The following is an 18971-nucleotide window of genomic DNA, read 5'->3' on the forward strand; positions in this document are numbered from 1 at the left end:
GGAGCTTTTGAATGCTCCCGCTGGGGATCCTGATGAGGAGTGCATGGTAATATTTCAAACTGGAGGAGACAAAGGTGTGCACCAGCTTTTCTGGATACACCAGGAGCAGGAGTGAGTTTGCAGTTTGAAATGTTGGGGGGGGGGGCCCAACATTTCAGTCCAGGTATGAAATCTGTAGTAGTCAGTTTACATTGGGTTGTGTTGCTCTAACTTTGCTTTAAACAGCTCCTCAGGGCTCTCCCTTATATTTGATCAACTAATGTTCTTTTCTCCCCTCTGTGTATCCTCTTAATCACTCATGTAATGAACACTGATGATACTCCTGTTTAGATTAATTATACATCAACCCAATTAGACACAGAACATCTAGGCCGCAGCTTTATCTGACTGTGAGAGCAACAAAAAGATCAAAAACTCTCCACAAATAGGCCTTGTTATCTCCTCGAGGACACAAGACTCCAAGAAAATAAGCACAAATATTTTTCTTGGAAAGGACATTGCACATGGTTCGGACCCCCCACCACCCCCTACAAGTCGTGTTTTTCCAATTTGTGTTTGTAATTAGGCTGTGCTGCACCCAGACATCCAGCAGATAATCTGGCCTTTTCTGTATTAGACAGGAAGTGAACCGTGAAAGTAACTGGTGAGTGTGGCAGAAATTGGATCTAAGCGCCGTGTGATTTCTGTTCCTCTGAGGCAATATTTAGAAGACGATTAGAACAATGTAGCTGCTGCACACTTTCAAAGGGCTGTACCACGCGAGTGCAATGTTGATGATCAAATGGCGTCAACGGATCTGGTAATCAATCTGCACGTGTGACGCAGCGCGTTAAACACCAGCTGAGTGAAGGGGAACCGAATCGAGAGCGAGATGGAGTCAAGAGAGGAGGGATAAATACACAATGTAAAAAAGCAGTCCTGGTTTTTGGCACTAATTCCTATTAGATGCATCTTAATCAAGGAAACATGAGTTGATTTAAAGTCGTTTCCTTTCTGGTGCTGAAACATGTTTCACCCAAAGTCAAACGAAAAAATAACATAATTAGATGAATCCTTGGGCTCAGGTTGGGAAGCATTGAGACTTCAGTCCACCAACCAGAACCCATGCTTCAAAGTGCCCTGATGGGTCATATCAGCCGTCTGATGAAGCGTCCGACTGATGAAAGGGGACTTATCATTTCAGAGCAGCGTGAAGGGCTGAATGCTGAACAGAACTATTGCGTCTCTAGACAGGGAGGATGGGAGGAGGCCTTTGTGGGAGAGGTTTCGTTGCTACACGTATGTATACAAGTGTAAAGATAAATAGGACAGGGTCTTCTAGGATACATGGACTGCAGGTCCAGTTCAACAAGTCTGAGCTAATGAGGTGCTTGGAGACAGCTTACACTTGCTCTTTGGGCTCAGTCATTTATAAATGCTCGTGCACCTTTGAAATGCATCACCCAAACTCTACTTATAGTCCTCCTGCATATTGCTCACCAGGCATGCCCACATGTCCAAGCAAATCAAAGATTTTAGGGTCAAAATATCCAAATCTGTCTCCTAATGAAATGATATACGCCATCAGAGATGCTGATCCCTTTGATTTCAAGGGTTTTAATTTTGTGATAACCTCTAATTAGTTGATGGAATGAATCAAGGTGAAGCATCGTTTGGATGGAATTAGATGCCACAACTGGTCTTCCCAGTGTGAATGATGCCAGCAGAACAAATGAGTATGTCTCAGGGTCCAGCGGCTTTTGTACAATGTGAGGAAGAGGCGACGTCCAATCCATCATTAAATGATGTTCGTGTTTCATACAGTTAACACAGCTTGAAATTGGGACGCCATCTTTGATGTCAACCTTCTCCTCAACAGAGGACCACGCCCTCGGCTGCTCTGTTCAGTTTATTTTGCTCCCAAGTATTACAGACTGCTAATATTAATGAGGATTATTAACCCCAGTCATTAGAGAACTGATAAATCTTATAGAAAATATAAACTACTCATCTGGAACACAGCCGGCCATGTCAATACCTTGAGATCCTGCTGTGCCCCGCTATTCAAACAGAGGACACAGCATCTATTATTGGTTGGGAAAAAGATCGTCAGATGTGCAAATTCAGATGAGCAAAGAGGGAAAAAGGGAAGTGATGAGCATGAGGAACAGGAGAGCAGGAAATATGAAGAAAAGAGGGCTGGTGGGTAATAAACTTGGCAAACAACAATTCCAAAGATTTTCCACTGCTGTCAGTTACCAGGAGGCAATAATAGCTCTCAGTCCTTTGTTGGGCCAAGACAAACACCTCTTTGGAAGAGGAGCGCTGGAACTATTTGATTGGAGGAGGAAGATGTCCATTGTTCAGCGCAGTTGAGAATCTTTTTTTTTTTACAATGGGAGCACCTGGTGCTCAGAAAGAGGTTTAGCAGAGCAGGAGCTGGAACGCCACAAATGGAGCATCTCGGCAAACAAAGCGGGTGAAAATAGCAACATCTCTCTCGGCATCTCCTGTCGTTCCCCTCCGCGTCTCTCCCTTCTCCGGTATCGGCTTTTCCTCCTTTCTCCTCCGGTTTCAACGTGCCTCCATCTCCTCATGTTAATTTGCTGCTTCAGTGACACGCATCATTGGGGGAGTCATTTCTAATAACCCCGACAGCCCCGGCACGGCTGCCTTTGAGTCACGCGCAGAGGTGCCATTCAAATTATGAAGCATAATGGTGACAATGATGCATCTCTAAAACCTCGCTTCCTTCCCGACATGACTGCAGCTCACTCAACACGGCCAGCCTCACCCCCTCCCCTTTACAGATGAACCCCATGTTCCCATCTCATCTCTTTGAGGGAGAGCACGTACCGAGCTGCCGGGGTGAATCGTTTCATTTCCCTGAATGTTTCACCACCAGAAAAATCTCTCTTATTTCCAGGGGATCTTAGCGCGTCACAGGTTCCCCAGCCTCGCCGCTTCATCGCACGGGCCTCTTTATTTGAAAAGGGTTTCAAGGAAAGACGGTTATAGATTTCCATACCTTGGTTTCCTTGCCCCCGAGTCAGGCTGCAATAATTATTCATTCACGCCGCCTCAGCTGACACTTTCCCTCGACGGCTTTGCTGGAGCAGATCTGAGGCAGGAACGATTGTCAGAGCCTCAAATCTCCCTCAGCCAAGGATCACAGATCTATAAATGACACATCTCACGGCCAAACAGCTTTCTTTTCTCCTCTTTTTTTCATAGTTTCTGGTTTAAGTGACACAATGAAGCAAGGGGCAAGATGGCCGACAAAATGCTAAGAAATATTAGCATGTATTTTGATGTGAGCAACACATGTAATGATGTGATACTTCTCAGATTTCACATATAAAGGTTTATTTACTCATGATTTTTTTCACTACATTTTGAATGGGCGGCCATATTGGAGGTATTTGATGTAAAAAAAAAAAAAGAGCTGATTAATATGAATAAATGTGCTCTCTGGAGAATTTAAGTGAATTCAGCAATGTGGAAACGCTGGGAAAGCTCTTCAAAGGGCAAGAAAAGGCTCCATAATTTGAAAAATGATGGCTGATTGGTGATTAAGATTTGTACAAGATGGCTCTTTCCCCTTGAATCAATCTGACTGATTCGCACAGTCAACAACATGGCAGTAATTCATCATTTTCCAGAGAGAGATCTGAAAACAGTGTTTTGTTGCTTTGGTCCTGAGTATCTCCACCATGGCAGCCTTTCAGATGAATAAAACTAGTTTAATTTTCAGAGCTTTAATTTCTATTCTTGGTGGAGTCATAAGTGTGGCTAAACAGTTTCTGGACCACAAATCATTCCATATTATTTACTGTTCACTGGCTTTACCGTACATAAATGAATGTGCTGAGGTCTGTAATGTACATTACAGCCATTAACAATTCTGCAAAAAAAGGGCAATTAGGTTCATTTATAAAGCTGTTACAGAGACCATACAAATCCAGAAAATGTATATTTATGTGTATTTGACAGACGGGAAGTTTGCTGACTTACCGTCTAAGATTTGGAGAAGGGGAAGGATTCCATAAGCTTTCGCTTCTTCCTGCTCCTTTTGGTATAATCTTGTTTCAAATGCTTTAACATTTTTTGTGTTTTGTCTTGTTTGTTTTTTATACTATTCATGTATTCAAATAAAAGCTTTTCATTTAAATCAAGGACATGCTGATGATTTCTGTGAAAAATTTTATTGATTTTTTTCAGTCTGACAAGATTATAGCAAGTAGCTAGCCTTGTTGTAGACCTACGGATCCACTGATAAAGCACTGTTGGGGCATGTTTCATAGCTTTCATATTATCATTCCGTCTTAAAAAAGATGGAATGACCCTGTGTGGCAGCTTTCATTACCAAGATGATCTGAAATCACACCTTAGAGGTGACGTTCCCGAGGTCAACGACTGTGCCAGCAAAGGGTTGAAACACGTGAAGAATCGGAAGGTTCGTTGGTGAGCAGATGTGGGCTGTGTTCCCCGTCTCAGGATCAAACCTGTTATGAAAAACAGACCAAAGTTTATTCAGCGACGGCACCGCTAAAAATCTCTTCAACCTTGTAACAAGTCGAGGGCGGATTTTACAGCACGTGTCCTTGGCAACGAGTTCCAGCCGCGAAAATGTTTCCATCACACATATTTAAGTGAAAGAACTGCTTTCATAAATGTTGGGCTTTTACAAATATATGTCCCAATTTGTGTGCGCTTGTGCTTTTGAGAAACAGAAAAAGATCATTTTGCATAGTTTCAGAACGTTGCAAGCTACCAGAGAGAAAAGCTGGCCTTGGCAAGGCTGTTTCTTTCTTCTCGTTCGTGGTCCTCTGGCAGAAGGCAGAGCGTGGGCTTAGAAACGCTTCTATTTTGTGATCATGACTGCAAGGACAAGCCGCGAAACACGTGTTGTTTTTGACTCATGGGAAAAAAAGTCTTATCAATTCATCTTTTTATTCTTTATATAGAGAAGCAAATCTCTAGGCGATGCTGGGGGAAACAGCTGCGTCACGCAGCCTAAAGACGAATATCCGTTAACTTGAGGATTGTTGGAGCGGGCTTTTAATTAACAAGAGTCAGGCGAGGTTGTGGGTGTCTCCCGCTGTGTTTCCTTAACACACGCCATTAATCAAAGGGGGTGGGTTTCCATTAGACAGGTCATTCAGGGTCATGCTAAACAATTAAACCTTGATTAAGAGATTGCTCATCAAGCCGTTGGCAGAGTTTAGAACCTTCATGAACAGGTTGCTTTGCAACAAGCGGAGAAAATGGGTAGAAATATTGTCTCCAAACTTTTGAACTTTCTATTTACAGACTTCATTCAATTACATTAAAATCCAAAGGATTCCTTGCAGTTATTTTTGGACCAATGACAAAACAAGTAGAAAATGAAAACAATAAATAAAAGCTAGGAAATGATTTGGAAATGCATTTTTAAAAGTCCCACAGAGTGTGATTAACTGTTCCCAGGACAGTTCAAATGCACTGCTCTCAACATAAAACAGTGAAAAGTCAATATTGTGCCCCCACGCAGTCATTAAGGATCGAGCAGTCTGGGAAGAGCAGGATCATCAAAGATGACCTGCATTCCAGCAGAGACCCGCTCAAGGTGTTGATCAATAACAGCACATTTTTATCCAAACAGCTGGTAAATTATAAGGCTCCTGGTGCCATTAACTGACTGTGGGGCTGAGAGAGAGAGAGAGAGAGAGAGAGAGGGAGGGAGAGGAGAACAGAGTGAGAAAGAAAATGCTAATTTGTGCCGCCTGCTCCCCAGCAGCTGTTCTAGCTGTTTGACATGTGTGATGAATGGTGTTGCACTGGTTCCACTGGCCCCTCACCTCTGCTCATTGTCACCAGTCCAGAAACAAAGGGGAGGAGGCAAACAGGAGAAACACGCAGCAAGAGCAGTGGATGCTTCCTTCCATCAGCACACACACACACACACACACACACACACACACACACACACGCACACACACACACACACACACACACACTACCAACAGCAGCATGTGATGCAACAATGCCACAACTCTGCGAAAGCTTCTGGGAGCTGTCAGACAAACAGGTACATCCCAGTAAACTGCTTATTTGCTGCATATCCAGAGGATAAAAAAGCGGCGGCGGATGAGTGCACGGCAGTAAACACTTGGAAATAAAAGATTGGAGCAGGGAGGGAAAGTTGCTTCGCTGGCAAGAAGCTGAACAGTCATTACTCCTCCTGCGGTTCCCCCCCACCCCCCACCCACCCCACGGGCAAAGACAAGGGGAAGAGGTGTGAAATGAGTGCAGCTCTCGTGCAACCTGCACTGATGGGTTTGTTTAAAGGGTCAGAAGAGATCGCCTAACGTTTCCCATAAATATGGACGCAAAGAAGCTGCCACCCGTTCCAACGAAAGATGAAAATGAGTTCTCAGCAGAGCGTTTTTGGGTGGAGCCACACGTGGTCTGATGCTAGTTTCGCGGGTCCATGCACAGATTCTGACGTTCTGCAGTTTGCCCTCCAAGCGAGAGCAATTAAGTTTACATCAACAATGTTGGAACTAGGCAAGAACGTCCAAGAAAGTTAAAAGACGTCAGACGCTCCGACTCCAGCACACCCACCTCTTTCTGCTTTACGCCTTCGACAAGCAAAGCTGATCCGTTGCAGCTCCCTCTCCAGCAGAACACAGCAGATGCAACTTGTTAATTAGCTGTCATCTTCTCCGAAGATGCACCTCCTGATCGAGACAAAGCGGGATCGGCTTTTCCGCCTCCTCAAAGCGGTGCTAAAACTGGAACAGCATAACTGGTTCGACACGACTCCTGTTTGATGATAAAGAGCCTTTTCGGATTCAAGAGATGAGAAATCCCAGCTGATCTGTGGGCTGTCAGAGCATCATTCAAAGAGGAGAAATTCTAATTATTTACACTCATATTGCACTCTAAAAAATGGGATTTATATAAGATTCCACTTGTCGTAACACTTGAACTGGATTCTACTGCTCTGTCCCTTAGCAAGACCTGAGGGGGCAGCAGCCCTTGAGCAAGAGGTGGGGTAAACCCGGTTTCAACCACCAGTGCATTGCATCAGCTAACATACATATTGAGACCTAAGGTCAATTTATAGTCACAAATTTGCCCACCTGAAGTCCCCAGAGATACCGCAGACATGGGGAGAACATACCACAGAGATAAAGACCCTGTACTCCAGGGGATTTGAACCTGTCACCTGGAACTTGCTGGCAGCCAACAGTGCTGACCAGAGATGAGGGATCACATCCAAAAATTAAATAAAGTTAGCTTCTAAATCTTGCTTAATCATAATCATTAATTTATTGATAGAGTTGCTCACGCTCGCTAATGATCCATAATCAATATCAGTCAATTAACAGCTCCTTCCTGCTGTTTACCCCCTTAATCCCTATCGAAGGACCACTGCTGTCTGGCCTCTGATGGCCTCTGTGACTGCAGGAAGAGAAAGCTCTCTCATACTCTACCTTATTGGAAAGCAGCTTTATCTATCGAAGACTCGAATATGGCGATGAAAAAGCAGCTAGATAAATAAATAAATAAAACGTCACCTGACAGCTGTGGATGCTGGAATATACCATTTGTTTAGCAACTGTTGCTGCATGTGGAATACAAAAGGCCTCAGTGGGGGAGTATGGAAAGTGTCTGATGCAGAGATAAAGAGCGCAGATGAACAAACTGTTCATTTGCATGTGCACATCAGGCCGATCTGCTGCTTCTTTATCTCGTCGCCGGCCTCTCTTGCTTTCCGAGAGCGAGAAGCCTTCCAAGGCCATTTATTAGATTTGGATTTTTGTTTGAAGATGCTCCCCGAGACAGATCAAGGCAGGAAGTGGGTTCCCATAAGCAGCGCTGCTGAGTCAGGAGCCTTTTCACTGACGCGCTCATGAGGATGCACATCCGCCGTGTGAAAAACAGCCACACGAGTGGAACAACATGGAGACATCTTTGATTTTGCATCTGGATTTGCTCTCTGAACCCAATGCAAACTTTACACGCAAGTCATTTTTCAAAAATATTTTATTTTGATATTGATCCAAGTACAAGGAAATAAAAGAACAAGGATCTATCTTACAGGACATGGGAATGAGACTGTAAAAGTTTCATTTTGTTGATCCACTCTCTTCTTGGACAAGGACATGCAAGTGAATACAGGAGGTGGGTTACAGAAATCAAAGCAGAATGTACCATACTGTAGAAATGCCGTTCGGGTCGGAGTGTCACCTCACCCCTCCCACTGTACAGACTTCACCCAACAACAGTCTCTTTTTCTCATTTTTAATCGTCTTTTATAGCAAAAAAAGGCAACACACAGATAGGCTACAAAGAATCAACAATATCGAGGAAATGAACCCCCCCAAAAAAGAGAGAAAGCCAAAGCACTTTCATCCTTCAGACATTTTCTCCATCGTCCCTACGGACAAGTTTTGTCGCTCTTTGTGTTTGGCGGGACGGGAGCGGTCGGGTGGACAGCGAGTCACATGACCGCCACCCCCGGCAGCGCGGTCACAGGGAGCCGATCGAGGCCTTTCTGGCCTACTCGCCCCAGCCAACAACTTTACAATAAAAAGAAAAGAAAAGGAAAAAAAAAACACCTTTTATATTCCACAAATCTTTATGCATATTTCACAATATACCTTTATTATCATCTTAATAAATACAAAAAACGACACCGTGATTCCAAAATAAAACAATGAGTATTAAAGAGACACTAAAACGCATTAGACATTAGAAATATCAGTCTCAATTTGGTATGTTCTTGACATCTTGTCTTCAATTGGATCAACCAGCACATTATATTCAAAATCAAGATCCACAGGTGAGGAAAAAAAATAAAGAAAAGAAGAGACAACAGAGTCGGACAAGAGGAACAAACTTGTAGAATGGAATGGTGTACTCAAGTGGAGATGCGTATGGATATATACACATATATACATACATAAACACCACCAGAATGTAAAATAACCTGAGATACTCTCTGCACCTCATTTCCAGAACACTGGCCACTGGGCGGATGATACGAGAAGGATGACGACAACAGTACAACAGCATCTGATGGCCTTTAGTTTCCACCAACCACCCCAATTGTTTTTATTTTTTTTTTAAACATTTTTTGTGTTTTTTCTAACATTTTTTTTCTTAATCATCATTATCCGTACAAAAGAAACGGGACAAAACAGAGTCACAAAAAATCCTGAACAGTATTGAAAAGTTTAAGCAGCGTTTTGGAGTCCGTAAAAGGCCGACAAGGAACAAGCATTTCATGGAAAGAAGGTGGTGGTAGTGGGGGGAGGATAAGGGTTTTTTGATGATGAGTGTGTTTGTGTGGCAGTCAGGCATGTAGGAAGTGTTCTGCTCAATGCTGTCGTTGTGGACCTGGAGGCAGTGCGACCCGCTGGTGCACGAGCAAACAGTGGCTCAGAGCCAAACTGGACCCAACAGGCCGGTGTCGGTAGCGATAGCTAACAGAACAAAGATAATAAACAGTAAGTGCTCTCACGTGGATGGACGTCAAATCTGATTCATAAACCAAGACTGTTGCTCCATGAATATGTCAGGAGATTTATGAGAAAAATCACAAGAACTACTGAGCGAGCGGTTATCGCTGGCTCCCCCTATTGGTTGACTGTGCTATTACACTGAACAGGTGAAAAACAAAAAAAGTTATTTCTGCTTCAATTAAAGCAAGGATAAACCTTGTGGGCCAGAACACAGTTGATAGTCTTTCTGATATCAGCTTTTGTTTTCTTGGGGCCTTAAATTAGGAAATAAATAATCAACTCTGTCTCATGTCTCGCGTGTGCAGCCTCAGGTCTGCCCTTCGGGAACGTTTCTGCCACCAAATTGTTTCTTTTTTGTTGCGATCTGTGAACAAAGCCTTACTCTTTAATATCTCTCTGTACATTAGTATATAATTTTCTTCTCTTTACAGTACAGAAACTCCTCTTCACATCTTCATCCGGTTCTTCATGTCAGCAGGAGCCGTGTATTTTGTGCTTATCACCAAAAATTGCAGTGCAAAACCAATAATTAATAATAATGATAATAATTAATTGCAACTATTAACAGACAATGGATTATAAAACAATTATTTTATGGCACAATAGCCCATCAATTCACATATAATACAAATAACCAGATATAACCAATGGTTCCCGTTTGTGGAAATAATAATAATAATTTTTAAAAAAAGCTTAAATTGATTTGGACTTGCATAGCAATGCAACAAGTTAAAGAATATATTTACAGGAAACAATTTTGATGTTTTTGTTGGGTATTTTTGTTGCTTGGTTAAGAGGCTTTTTCTAACAAAAACAAACTTAAAGATAGGAGGTGGAAAATAGTTCCTTGAGGACAGAAACAAAGTGAGATGTACAGTATGTCTGTATCTATACATCGCATTTACAGTTCTGTGACACTGATTTTTTTTTTAAATGTATTTTCTTGTGTGGCGATCCTTCCCTCAGAACAGTTTGTCGCCTCTACTGGGATGGCCTTTTCTCCTTTCGAGGACAGACTGGGTTTACTCCAGTTCACAGCCGGGCGGATCACTCTGTGGGGAGCAAGAAGAATGAAAAAGGTCTCATTTTGCAGAAATTGTTGCACTAAATCCTTCTACGTTCAGCTATTTCCTTTAATTGTTAGGGTTAGGGTTGACCCCTTTGAAATTTCGGCACCTCTTGGGTTGTTTTGTGGTTAACAGAGTGTATTTTTGTGTACACAGTCGACTGTCTCAGCGGTTAGTGAATTTCAGTGCTAAACGATTGCGCCACATGTTAGCATCACAGCTGCAAACTCGCAATCCTGACTGGGATAATCACGGCAGCCGCGTCACTGAGTGCTGAAAGACTCACATAACTCTCCTGAGTACTGTCCCGGCCCAGTGGACCCCAGGAAATCTGCGTGCTCTGTGACGGTCCACTGCTGTGGCTGCCGCGGTCCGTCTGTTTTGCGTGGTCCCGTCGAACTCTTGGAGGAGGCCGTGCCGGATGAGCTGTGGCCACCGGGGGACGGAAAGGATGGTTTATTGTATGGCAGGCACCCATCTTCTGGGGACACAGATGAGAGACGTACTTTACAACTTTATTGTTGCACATTTAACATCTGAAACGCAGAGATAAAAGGCACTTTGACCCTCCCGGCATCTGCAGAGCAGCAGTGCCAAAAGGCTTTGCCAAGCCAAGGGCGAGGGAGAGGACCCTTCGCCTAGCAGCTAGCATGTCTTATGATGGGGTAAATACAATAACAGGGGGACTTTTGGCTGCTGTGGCACCCCCTGCTGCAGGGCATCATAACGCTGACCCTCAGCAGCCTCCAAGGTTGTGTGAAATCTCATCAAACTGCTCCCCACTGCTACGCTAATGACTGGAATGGAGTCTGCCCGAACTCTACCGCGAGTCAGTCAGCACCCCGACATATGGGAATTCACCTATGGTCCTCTTCGTGAAGATGTTGATTGCAACACCTGTCTTTGTCTCACGGTATCAGATGAACTGTCTGAGAAATTCTTGGCAGGAAGAGGGCAAGGCACCCGGCACGCCGTTGTCTTTGATGCACTAGCGCACAGATGGGGCGTGGAGTGGCTGCGGGTTAGCGTGAGGAGCGAAAGCCGAAGCGATTAGAGCGCATTTCGACATCTCGGGCCTCCTGCCTCGCTTGGAGCGAAGCAGACCCGTGTTGGCAACAGTTACAGAGGCAGAGGGGCGTCTGGAGGAGGCTGCAGGGAGGGGCATTCTGGAAAGCAGAGCAAGTGGCAGACAGGGCAATCTGTTCGTGGGTGAACGCTTTCAACGCGGCAAGAAAATTGAACAAATTTCAGTTTGCTCAATTATGGATTTGTCTTCATTTTTTTAATTTTAAGGAAAACACTTGCATGAACCAGCATTTAGGGCACAGTCCAGCCCTTCCTTTATAGAAGGAACAAGTTCTGATGTTAGTCTTTGCTCAAACTCCTAACATAAATGGCACTTGCCAATTGTCCCCAGCCTCTTGCCATTTCATATTGAATTTTGGAAGGATTCTTGTCCCCAAACCTGTTTTCTGTCCCCTGCGGCCGTCGTCGGCCCGGTCCATGGAACCCAGCCTGTCCTGTGGCTGGCGATGTTGGTCCAGGGAGGTCCGTGTTTGCCTGTCGATAGAGCTCTTGATATCATCCGTCCCTCCTAACATTGGCGTGCGTTCCAGGGATGCGGCCTTTCTCTCTGTAGGGGGGACCATGTTGCGGGCCCCTGGGACACGATTCTGCCCTTGAGAGGGAGGAGGCTCGGGGGGAGGAGGTAGGTCTGTGCCGCAGAGGAAACACCACACGATGACGCCAGGAATTCCTCATGCACTCTCGCTCTCCACAAATATTTCATCACTTACAAATGTAACTTCATCCTCACAAAACAACAACAGATGTTTCGGTAATTTGGTGCATGAACTATTAAAAACGTGCCACTGACTCACCATCTGCACCCGGATCTCTCCGGTGGGGTGCTGCGCCCTGGCTTCGGGGTTTGCGTGTGGGTCTGGTGGCCCTCTGGTGGCCCAGGCTATGTGTGCCGACTGTGCTGCCATCTGTTGAGAATGGACTGCTGGGCCGGGGCCTGTGGGACAAGCCTTTACCTGTGAGGGGACCACAGGAGAGCTTGGTGAACAGAGGCATGGAGAACCGAGCTGGTGGTGGCAGTGACAACACAGGTAAGGCTAAAAGAAAACAGTTATAAAGGAAGCTTTCAGCGGAGGCCGGAGTAGTCCGGGGGAAGTCCGAGTCAGAGAGCAAAGCCAGATGAGCTACAGAGGAGAAAGAGAGCTGCAGTTCAGCCATGATCAACAGGCGTCATGCACGGCCCCAGGTGCAGCGTGCACAAGCAAGAGCTCCCACACCATCACATTGGAGGGAAACAGTCGGAAGAATCAGAGAAGAAAGTGACAAATGGGTGGAAATTCCAGTCCAGCAGCTCGAAACTTCTCTCCACACACCGACCTCTCTTGCTGAGGCTGGTGCCCTCCAGGCGGTAGCCTGCCTTGTCTGCAGCGGCCACCAAGGCCTGGGCAAAGCTGCAGTGGGTAAAAATGGAGCCGTCGGACGAGCTGCCCAGACTGGACCTGTGGCTGGAGAAATTACGCTCGTCCTCGGAGGCTGAGCCCCACCCGTTCACCATGGACCCTGTGGAGCACCGCATGTTTAAGCAAGCGCGTCTGATTCTGACAGCTGAGCCCTTAAAGGCATTCTTGATAGTTTTTTGATACACAAATGCGTGGAGGATCTTAAAAAAGTTGTTGCAGGTAAGAACAAGCCGCGCTTTAATGGTTTTGCTATTCCTTTCTGCTGCAGGGCGTCGCTGCATTCGCAGGCGAGGCCTTTTGTGCGGCTTCGCTCTGGCCTGTCCCGTTTCATTCATCTGAGCACAAAACCCCTCAGAACAAGCTCTGCAGACCCGCGATGGAGCGCACACGAGAGGACGAGCAGGACTGAGATCAACTGGGTTTGCTTTTCTTTGATACATAACGACGAGTGCACCTGCGTGGAGCAGAATCGCCTCTGAAAAAAGCGCCTCGGGCGACACAGACAAAGCAACGCTTTAAATCAAGCACCTGGCAGCGCGCACCTGTTTAAAAAAGCACATTAGACACCTTTGTGTCGTCACTTTTAAGATGGTTAAAAGATAAGAGATTAAATAAACAGTGCTAAACATTTCTCTATGCTCCTTTCTCCCTTTTCCCTTCACAAATAAAGCTTTGCCAGCACTTGAAATTTAAAAAACCAACGGTCGGCCAATAAAAATACACCACTTTGGCAAGCAGGAAACCCACACAGCAGTCTGCTAATGTGGCAGATTTCAGTGGGACTGGCTTGGAATTCTTTGTCCGAGTGGCGAACACCCAAGTGCGCTTTGTTCATACGCTCGGTTTCCAGCATCGGAGCGACGAAATATCTCACTCGGAATGTTGCATAGGCGACATTTGAAACTGGCTCCCGCTGAAGGAGGCTAATCACGGGTTTGCTCGGCTCTCCTCTTTATTCTCACCCGTGCGCTTCAGCGAGCTGCCTACGTTATCGCAGGGCTTCAGAGAATTTCACCTACGACGGCTGAAGTTGCGACAGATTTTCGCTCCCACTGCAGTAAAGTTCCCTGAGATTAATGGAAAATGGAAAATATAATCCTGTACAAGGCAGAGAAATCCTCACACAACCCACTTCTGACGGCGCCAACACAAATCCACCACCGTAGCTACTCCCTCCTACTGCCCTCCATCTTACCAAGCAATTTTCAGAATTTTTTCTTTTTCTAATTTTCTGGGAGACTTTTCTTTCTCTCTCTCTCTCTCTCCCAGGGAGAAAAGACAGCAATTCCGCTGGGCCCATTCCGCCCGCGAAGAATAGAGCCGATATTGAAGTGCGAGCCGCGCCAGCCAAAGCACCGGCTGAGGCTTCCAGCTCCGCTGGCTCGGCGAAGGAAAACTGCCTCAGCAAATCACATCAGAGAACGACTTTTGAGTCGCACTAACTACCACTTTCTCCTGCTCAGCCCCTATTCTCAGAAATAGCGCTCCAATCAAAGTGTGATCACTCTGACATAATTTGATAAAAATTCAATCTAGCCTTCCTTTTTTGTCGTAGAAATGTGATTTTTTTTGCGCTACAGCTCGGTCCCTTTTATCGTATCATGAGCCAGGCACTTTTAACTCCGCCGTCTGATGCCTCCTCTGCTGCCTCCACTGATGAACGCCAGTAAACCAGAGGTGGTTTGGGGAGCCATAAAACAGCTCAGGATCCCTACTGCCACTAAAACTGATTTATATAGACAGAAACCCTAATCTGCATGCCATTAGGCAGACAAAAAATAAAGGAAACCCACCCCCCCAACGAGCAGGCGTCTCTACCTGCTGCCAGGAGACGTGACCCCTCTCCTCGCGAACCTGGCAGGGTTTTATGCGAGCGTAATTGCCCAGAACAGCTCAGCTTTCAGCTCACTGTTGGCAAACCCGCCTCGACGCCACCGTGCCTCAACTTCGCAGGACGTTTGGCGTCCACCTACGGTACCTCCATGTTTATTTCATGTCTCAGGCTCAGGGGCCACATGGCTGCTCAGTACCCACAACAAAAAAAAAGGTCCGGTGCTCTCAGGGGCCTCTGTAAGGACTGTGAAACATGATGAAAACAGATCTATTTCCAAATCATTAAACCAAATAAATGAGGAGACTAAACACTCAAAATGGTGGCCACAACACATCACCCCTATCGACCCTCTCTTTCCCTCGCTAACCCCAGATCTGAGACTGTGTTGGGGGTTGTCAAATGATGGGGTGTGAAGCACACTTAGGGCATTGGGGGATAAGAAATAGTGCTGTCTTCAGAGTAATACAGAGGAGGGGTGATGCAGTAGATTAGGGCCCAGTTGCTGCTTTATATTCCTGCAAATGCATCAGCAGCAGCCTGTGTCAGCGTTACCAAAACCACTGTTCCATCATCCTATGGAAAACTGCTCTTTAGGGCTGCCAGTGCACCAACAACTGCTGTCAACCCTCTAATTCTCATTTTTCTCTCGTAGCTCCACTCTTTTACCTTAGAATGCACCCTTTTCTGCTCATACTGCAGTTTTCCCACACAGATTCAAGTTGTGTTTATTATCTTAAAGGGGCTTAATCACACTTCATTAGGAGACGTATATCAATAGACTTGGGGTTTGGCTCTCCGGGTTGCGGATGAATCATGAGGCCTGGCAGGTATGAGCTCAGCAGCCCGCAGTCCGGCTCCGCCACTTCAATGTCGTGCCCTTCACACGTCCTCCTGACAGACGGCTGTAAAAGTTTTCAGCGCGCAGTAAAAATGGAAATGGTGCCAGCAGTCTGGAAGGGAACGCGCAGCACGTGAAATTCATTTCAAATCTCCTCGGAAAGATATGGGTGGCACCGGCTCTGGCGCCGCACACGAGTTAAATCACAACTGCTTGCCATGCGCCCCCCCCTCCTTCTCTTAATTTCCCTCTCACTATCCTGTTTAAAATTCATGGACTTTCTTATCTCTTTTTGGAAGTGATAATTGTAATAGCCCAGAGTCTGCCAAAACTGCTTCAAAAACCTGATTGAGGAGCGCACGGTAAGCATGTTCGCGTTAAACGGACACTCGGCAGGCTGGTTACTAGCATGAACATCACCAACGCTGATCTATTCACTACATATGGATCGCACAGTCACCCAGGTTTACCTGTTACAGAGCTGTCCAGGTTGTCCATGCTCGACCCTGGCGTGTGCTCTAAACCCCGAGGATGTCTGGCTCCATAGCCTTCATCTTCCTCCTCGTCATCCTCCTCCTCCTCGTCAGGCAGGTCCGTCTCCAGGTCAGACACCATTGTGCTCGACACATAGCCCACAGGGGGTGCAGGGGGCTGGGGGGGGAGTGAGCCTACCTGCATGTGCCTGGGGACAAGGATGAGTGTCAGACATGCGCTTATATACACGGCTAATCACAAAAAAAGAGCATTTTGCATTTTAGTGGCGGATGAGGGCAAATTAATGCTGTAAGTGGAAGTGTGGAGCTAATTTAAGAGGTCTCTTCATATGTAAATGATGAATAAATGTAGACAATCCCACTAATTCCACGGTTCTGCCTGGATGCTAACACAATGACCTGCTAATTGCTTCCGCAGATCGTACAAAGGCGTGCTCTCCAAGCCAGTAGACACACGGGTGGCAGCCGACTCTGCTGACAGACACGTTTGTTTGAGGAGCAGGACGCCTTTGACGCATTCTGCAGTGGGAATTGGTTGTAATTACTGGCCCTCTGGTGTTGTCAGAGATGCTCTCCAACCAACATAGTCATTACCGGGTGACATGACATCTACTTCCTGACAAGGCACGAACGAACGCCGGGCCTCTCCTTCCCTCTGCATGGCCGACAGAATGAAGTATGGCCTTCATCTGACTTGCATGAGAACAACAACAATGGAATGTGCAGCGGGGCATGTGTTGTGTGTGGGGAGGTAAACAACCGTGGGTTAGAAATTGTGTCTCTAAGCAAAATACAGTAGTCGCATAAATGGTGGCGCGGGCCCGTGGAAGTAAAATGATTAATGAGTTTTTCTTCATGGTGACATGAACAATGGTTTAGGGCTAAAACAGGAAAATAGCAGCGAAAGACAGAACGGACAGTCATCAATTACAGGAATACAGATCAAATGTGTTTAAGATGAGAACTGTGCCTTCTACATAAAGGCTAAGCAACCAGTTATGTTTGTGTTACCGTGATTATTTTATGAAATAAGAGGAACGTTGTTTATAGTTGTGGGAAGGGGTAATTCGAATGATTAGATGATAAGACAATGCCAGTTTTGTCCTACCACGTCTGTTTTCCGATGTCCATTTGGTACGCTTTGGTCAGTTCGTCCAAATGGGCCTGGAGCATTGGCTGCATCTCGTCCCGGGGGGACGGGGTGAGGGTGGCCGTGGACTGCTGTCCAAAGGACACGGCAGCCGGGGAGGAGGCCACTCCTCGGACGGGCGGGGTGGGCACCCGCTCCTCTTCCTCCTCCAGCTCATCCTCCATGCCCTGGTGGAGATACGTCTGCACGGGCATGGCCGGACCCCAGCCGTCGCTCTCGTACCTAGCAGGGGTCGTGCAGCGTGAATATTAGCAAGCTAACTAAATATCTGAATCAACATTCCTGCAACAAGTACTCCTGCAACAAGAAAAGTCTTTTGACCTTGTGCAACTTTAATAGGAAGCTTTCTCTCTATCACAGGCCTGAATGGAATTATAGAAGCAGTCAGGCTTCACTTTACTGCCGCGCTTATACATGCTGAAATAATACTGGCAATAAAGAAAATGTTCATTAGAGGAATTTGTCAGCGCACTCTCCGTAGGACATAACTGTTTTAATCTGCCGCCATTAAGAGCAGCCTCAGATTTACAGCGCTCAGGACCCTTCATTTGCCAGATAGCCTATTAAAAGCAGATGACTCGCAGATTGGAAATTGGAGGTAGAGGACGCGGCGCCTACTGGACCAAAGGCAGAGGCGTGCACGTCTACCCCAAATGTGCGGCGCCGTTGCAATAAAGTCTGGTGCTTTAGCATTTTTGCGCTCAATGGTGTGTTACAAATGTGTCAGCTCGAATTAAAAAGCCATGTGCGTCTAAACAAAAGCGGCGACCGACACCGCAACAAGGCTAATCGGAAGTCGGGGAAAGTTTTAAAGTGACCTCATATTTGGTGGAAGATGGCAATCTGTTGGTATTAACACTCTGTCTGCCCTTCTTCTCTGTGAAACAATGCAATTATGCGTTTCCCCCCACTTTGGAATACAGCAAATAGCTTAATCTGAGACCATCTGTGAGCGTGAGCCGGTGGCAGCAGGAGACTGATCGAACTTCTTTTTTTTTTTTGAATCATTTTGGGTTTTATTTCATCTGAAATGATGCTGTTTATTTTGAACACTGTGGAGATGGATGCACTTTATATTTGATCTATTCCGGTCTCTTGGGACATTTCCTCTTTCAACTATATCCCTATATTCCAGGCAGACATACCCTCCTCCTTCATGGAGCTCATTGGGATAATGGTCGATCTCTGTGCCAGGCAGGGGGTGAACAGGCGGAGGGGGCAGGGGAACATTGGCCCAGTTGGACCCATTGGCTTTGCTGGGCTTGGAAGCAGCCTTGGTCTTCTTTTTCTTCCCTCCCTTTCCACCTACACCAGAAAGAAGAAGTGACAGAGTCATTACGAATCAGAAAAGGAAAGAAAATCTATGAAATAATAGGAAGCTGCTCTTACAGAGGGACAAACGTGTTCTCTAACTCTATTTAATACAAACATCAGGTTACAGATCCGTTCAGACTCGCCCTTGGAACAACACAGACGTTTTCCAACAACATGTCAGTGGGTGCCTGCCTGTCAGCGCTCACACAGAGAAGCTCAAGGTTACCTGATGAAAAGCTCCCTTTCATTGATTAATTGGTTGAAAAGGCTCAAATCTCCATAGAAACAGGGCAGAAT

The 18971-nt window shown here is 45.9% G+C and overlaps 1 protein-coding gene across 10 annotated transcripts in view; it reads right to left on the reverse strand.

Moving 5' to 3' along the window:
* Positions 1 to 9309: 9309 nt before the first annotated feature.
* Positions 9310 to 18971, reverse strand: part of robo2 (roundabout, axon guidance receptor, homolog 2 (Drosophila)) — a 181200-nt gene continuing 171538 nt past the window's right edge. For 3 of the 10 annotated variants that reach the window (XM_029843263.1, XM_029843261.1, XM_029843262.1), the window contains 8 exons: positions 18506 to 18665; positions 17319 to 17582; positions 16187 to 16398; positions 12962 to 13144; positions 12442 to 12600; positions 12027 to 12275; positions 10848 to 11042; positions 9310 to 10546 (listed from right to left, as the gene is read on the reverse strand). In XM_029843263.1, coding sequence (XP_029699123.1) covers positions 10545 to 10546; positions 10848 to 11042; positions 12027 to 12275; positions 12442 to 12600; positions 12962 to 13144; positions 16187 to 16398; positions 17319 to 17582; positions 18506 to 18665 — 1424 coding nt within the window. In that variant the 3' untranslated portion in view covers positions 9310 to 10544. The remainder of the gene's footprint in view (positions 10547 to 10847; positions 11043 to 12026; positions 12276 to 12441; positions 12601 to 12961; positions 13145 to 16186; positions 16399 to 17318; positions 17583 to 18505; positions 18666 to 18971) is intronic. The other 7 variants (XM_029843266.1, XM_029843264.1, XM_029843265.1 and 4 more) reach the window with 3 other exon arrangements.

This window comes from Takifugu rubripes, chromosome 11 (assembly GCF_901000725.2).
Source record: "Takifugu rubripes chromosome 11, fTakRub1.2, whole genome shotgun sequence".
Taxonomy (NCBI): domain Eukaryota; kingdom Metazoa; phylum Chordata; class Actinopteri; order Tetraodontiformes; family Tetraodontidae; genus Takifugu; species Takifugu rubripes.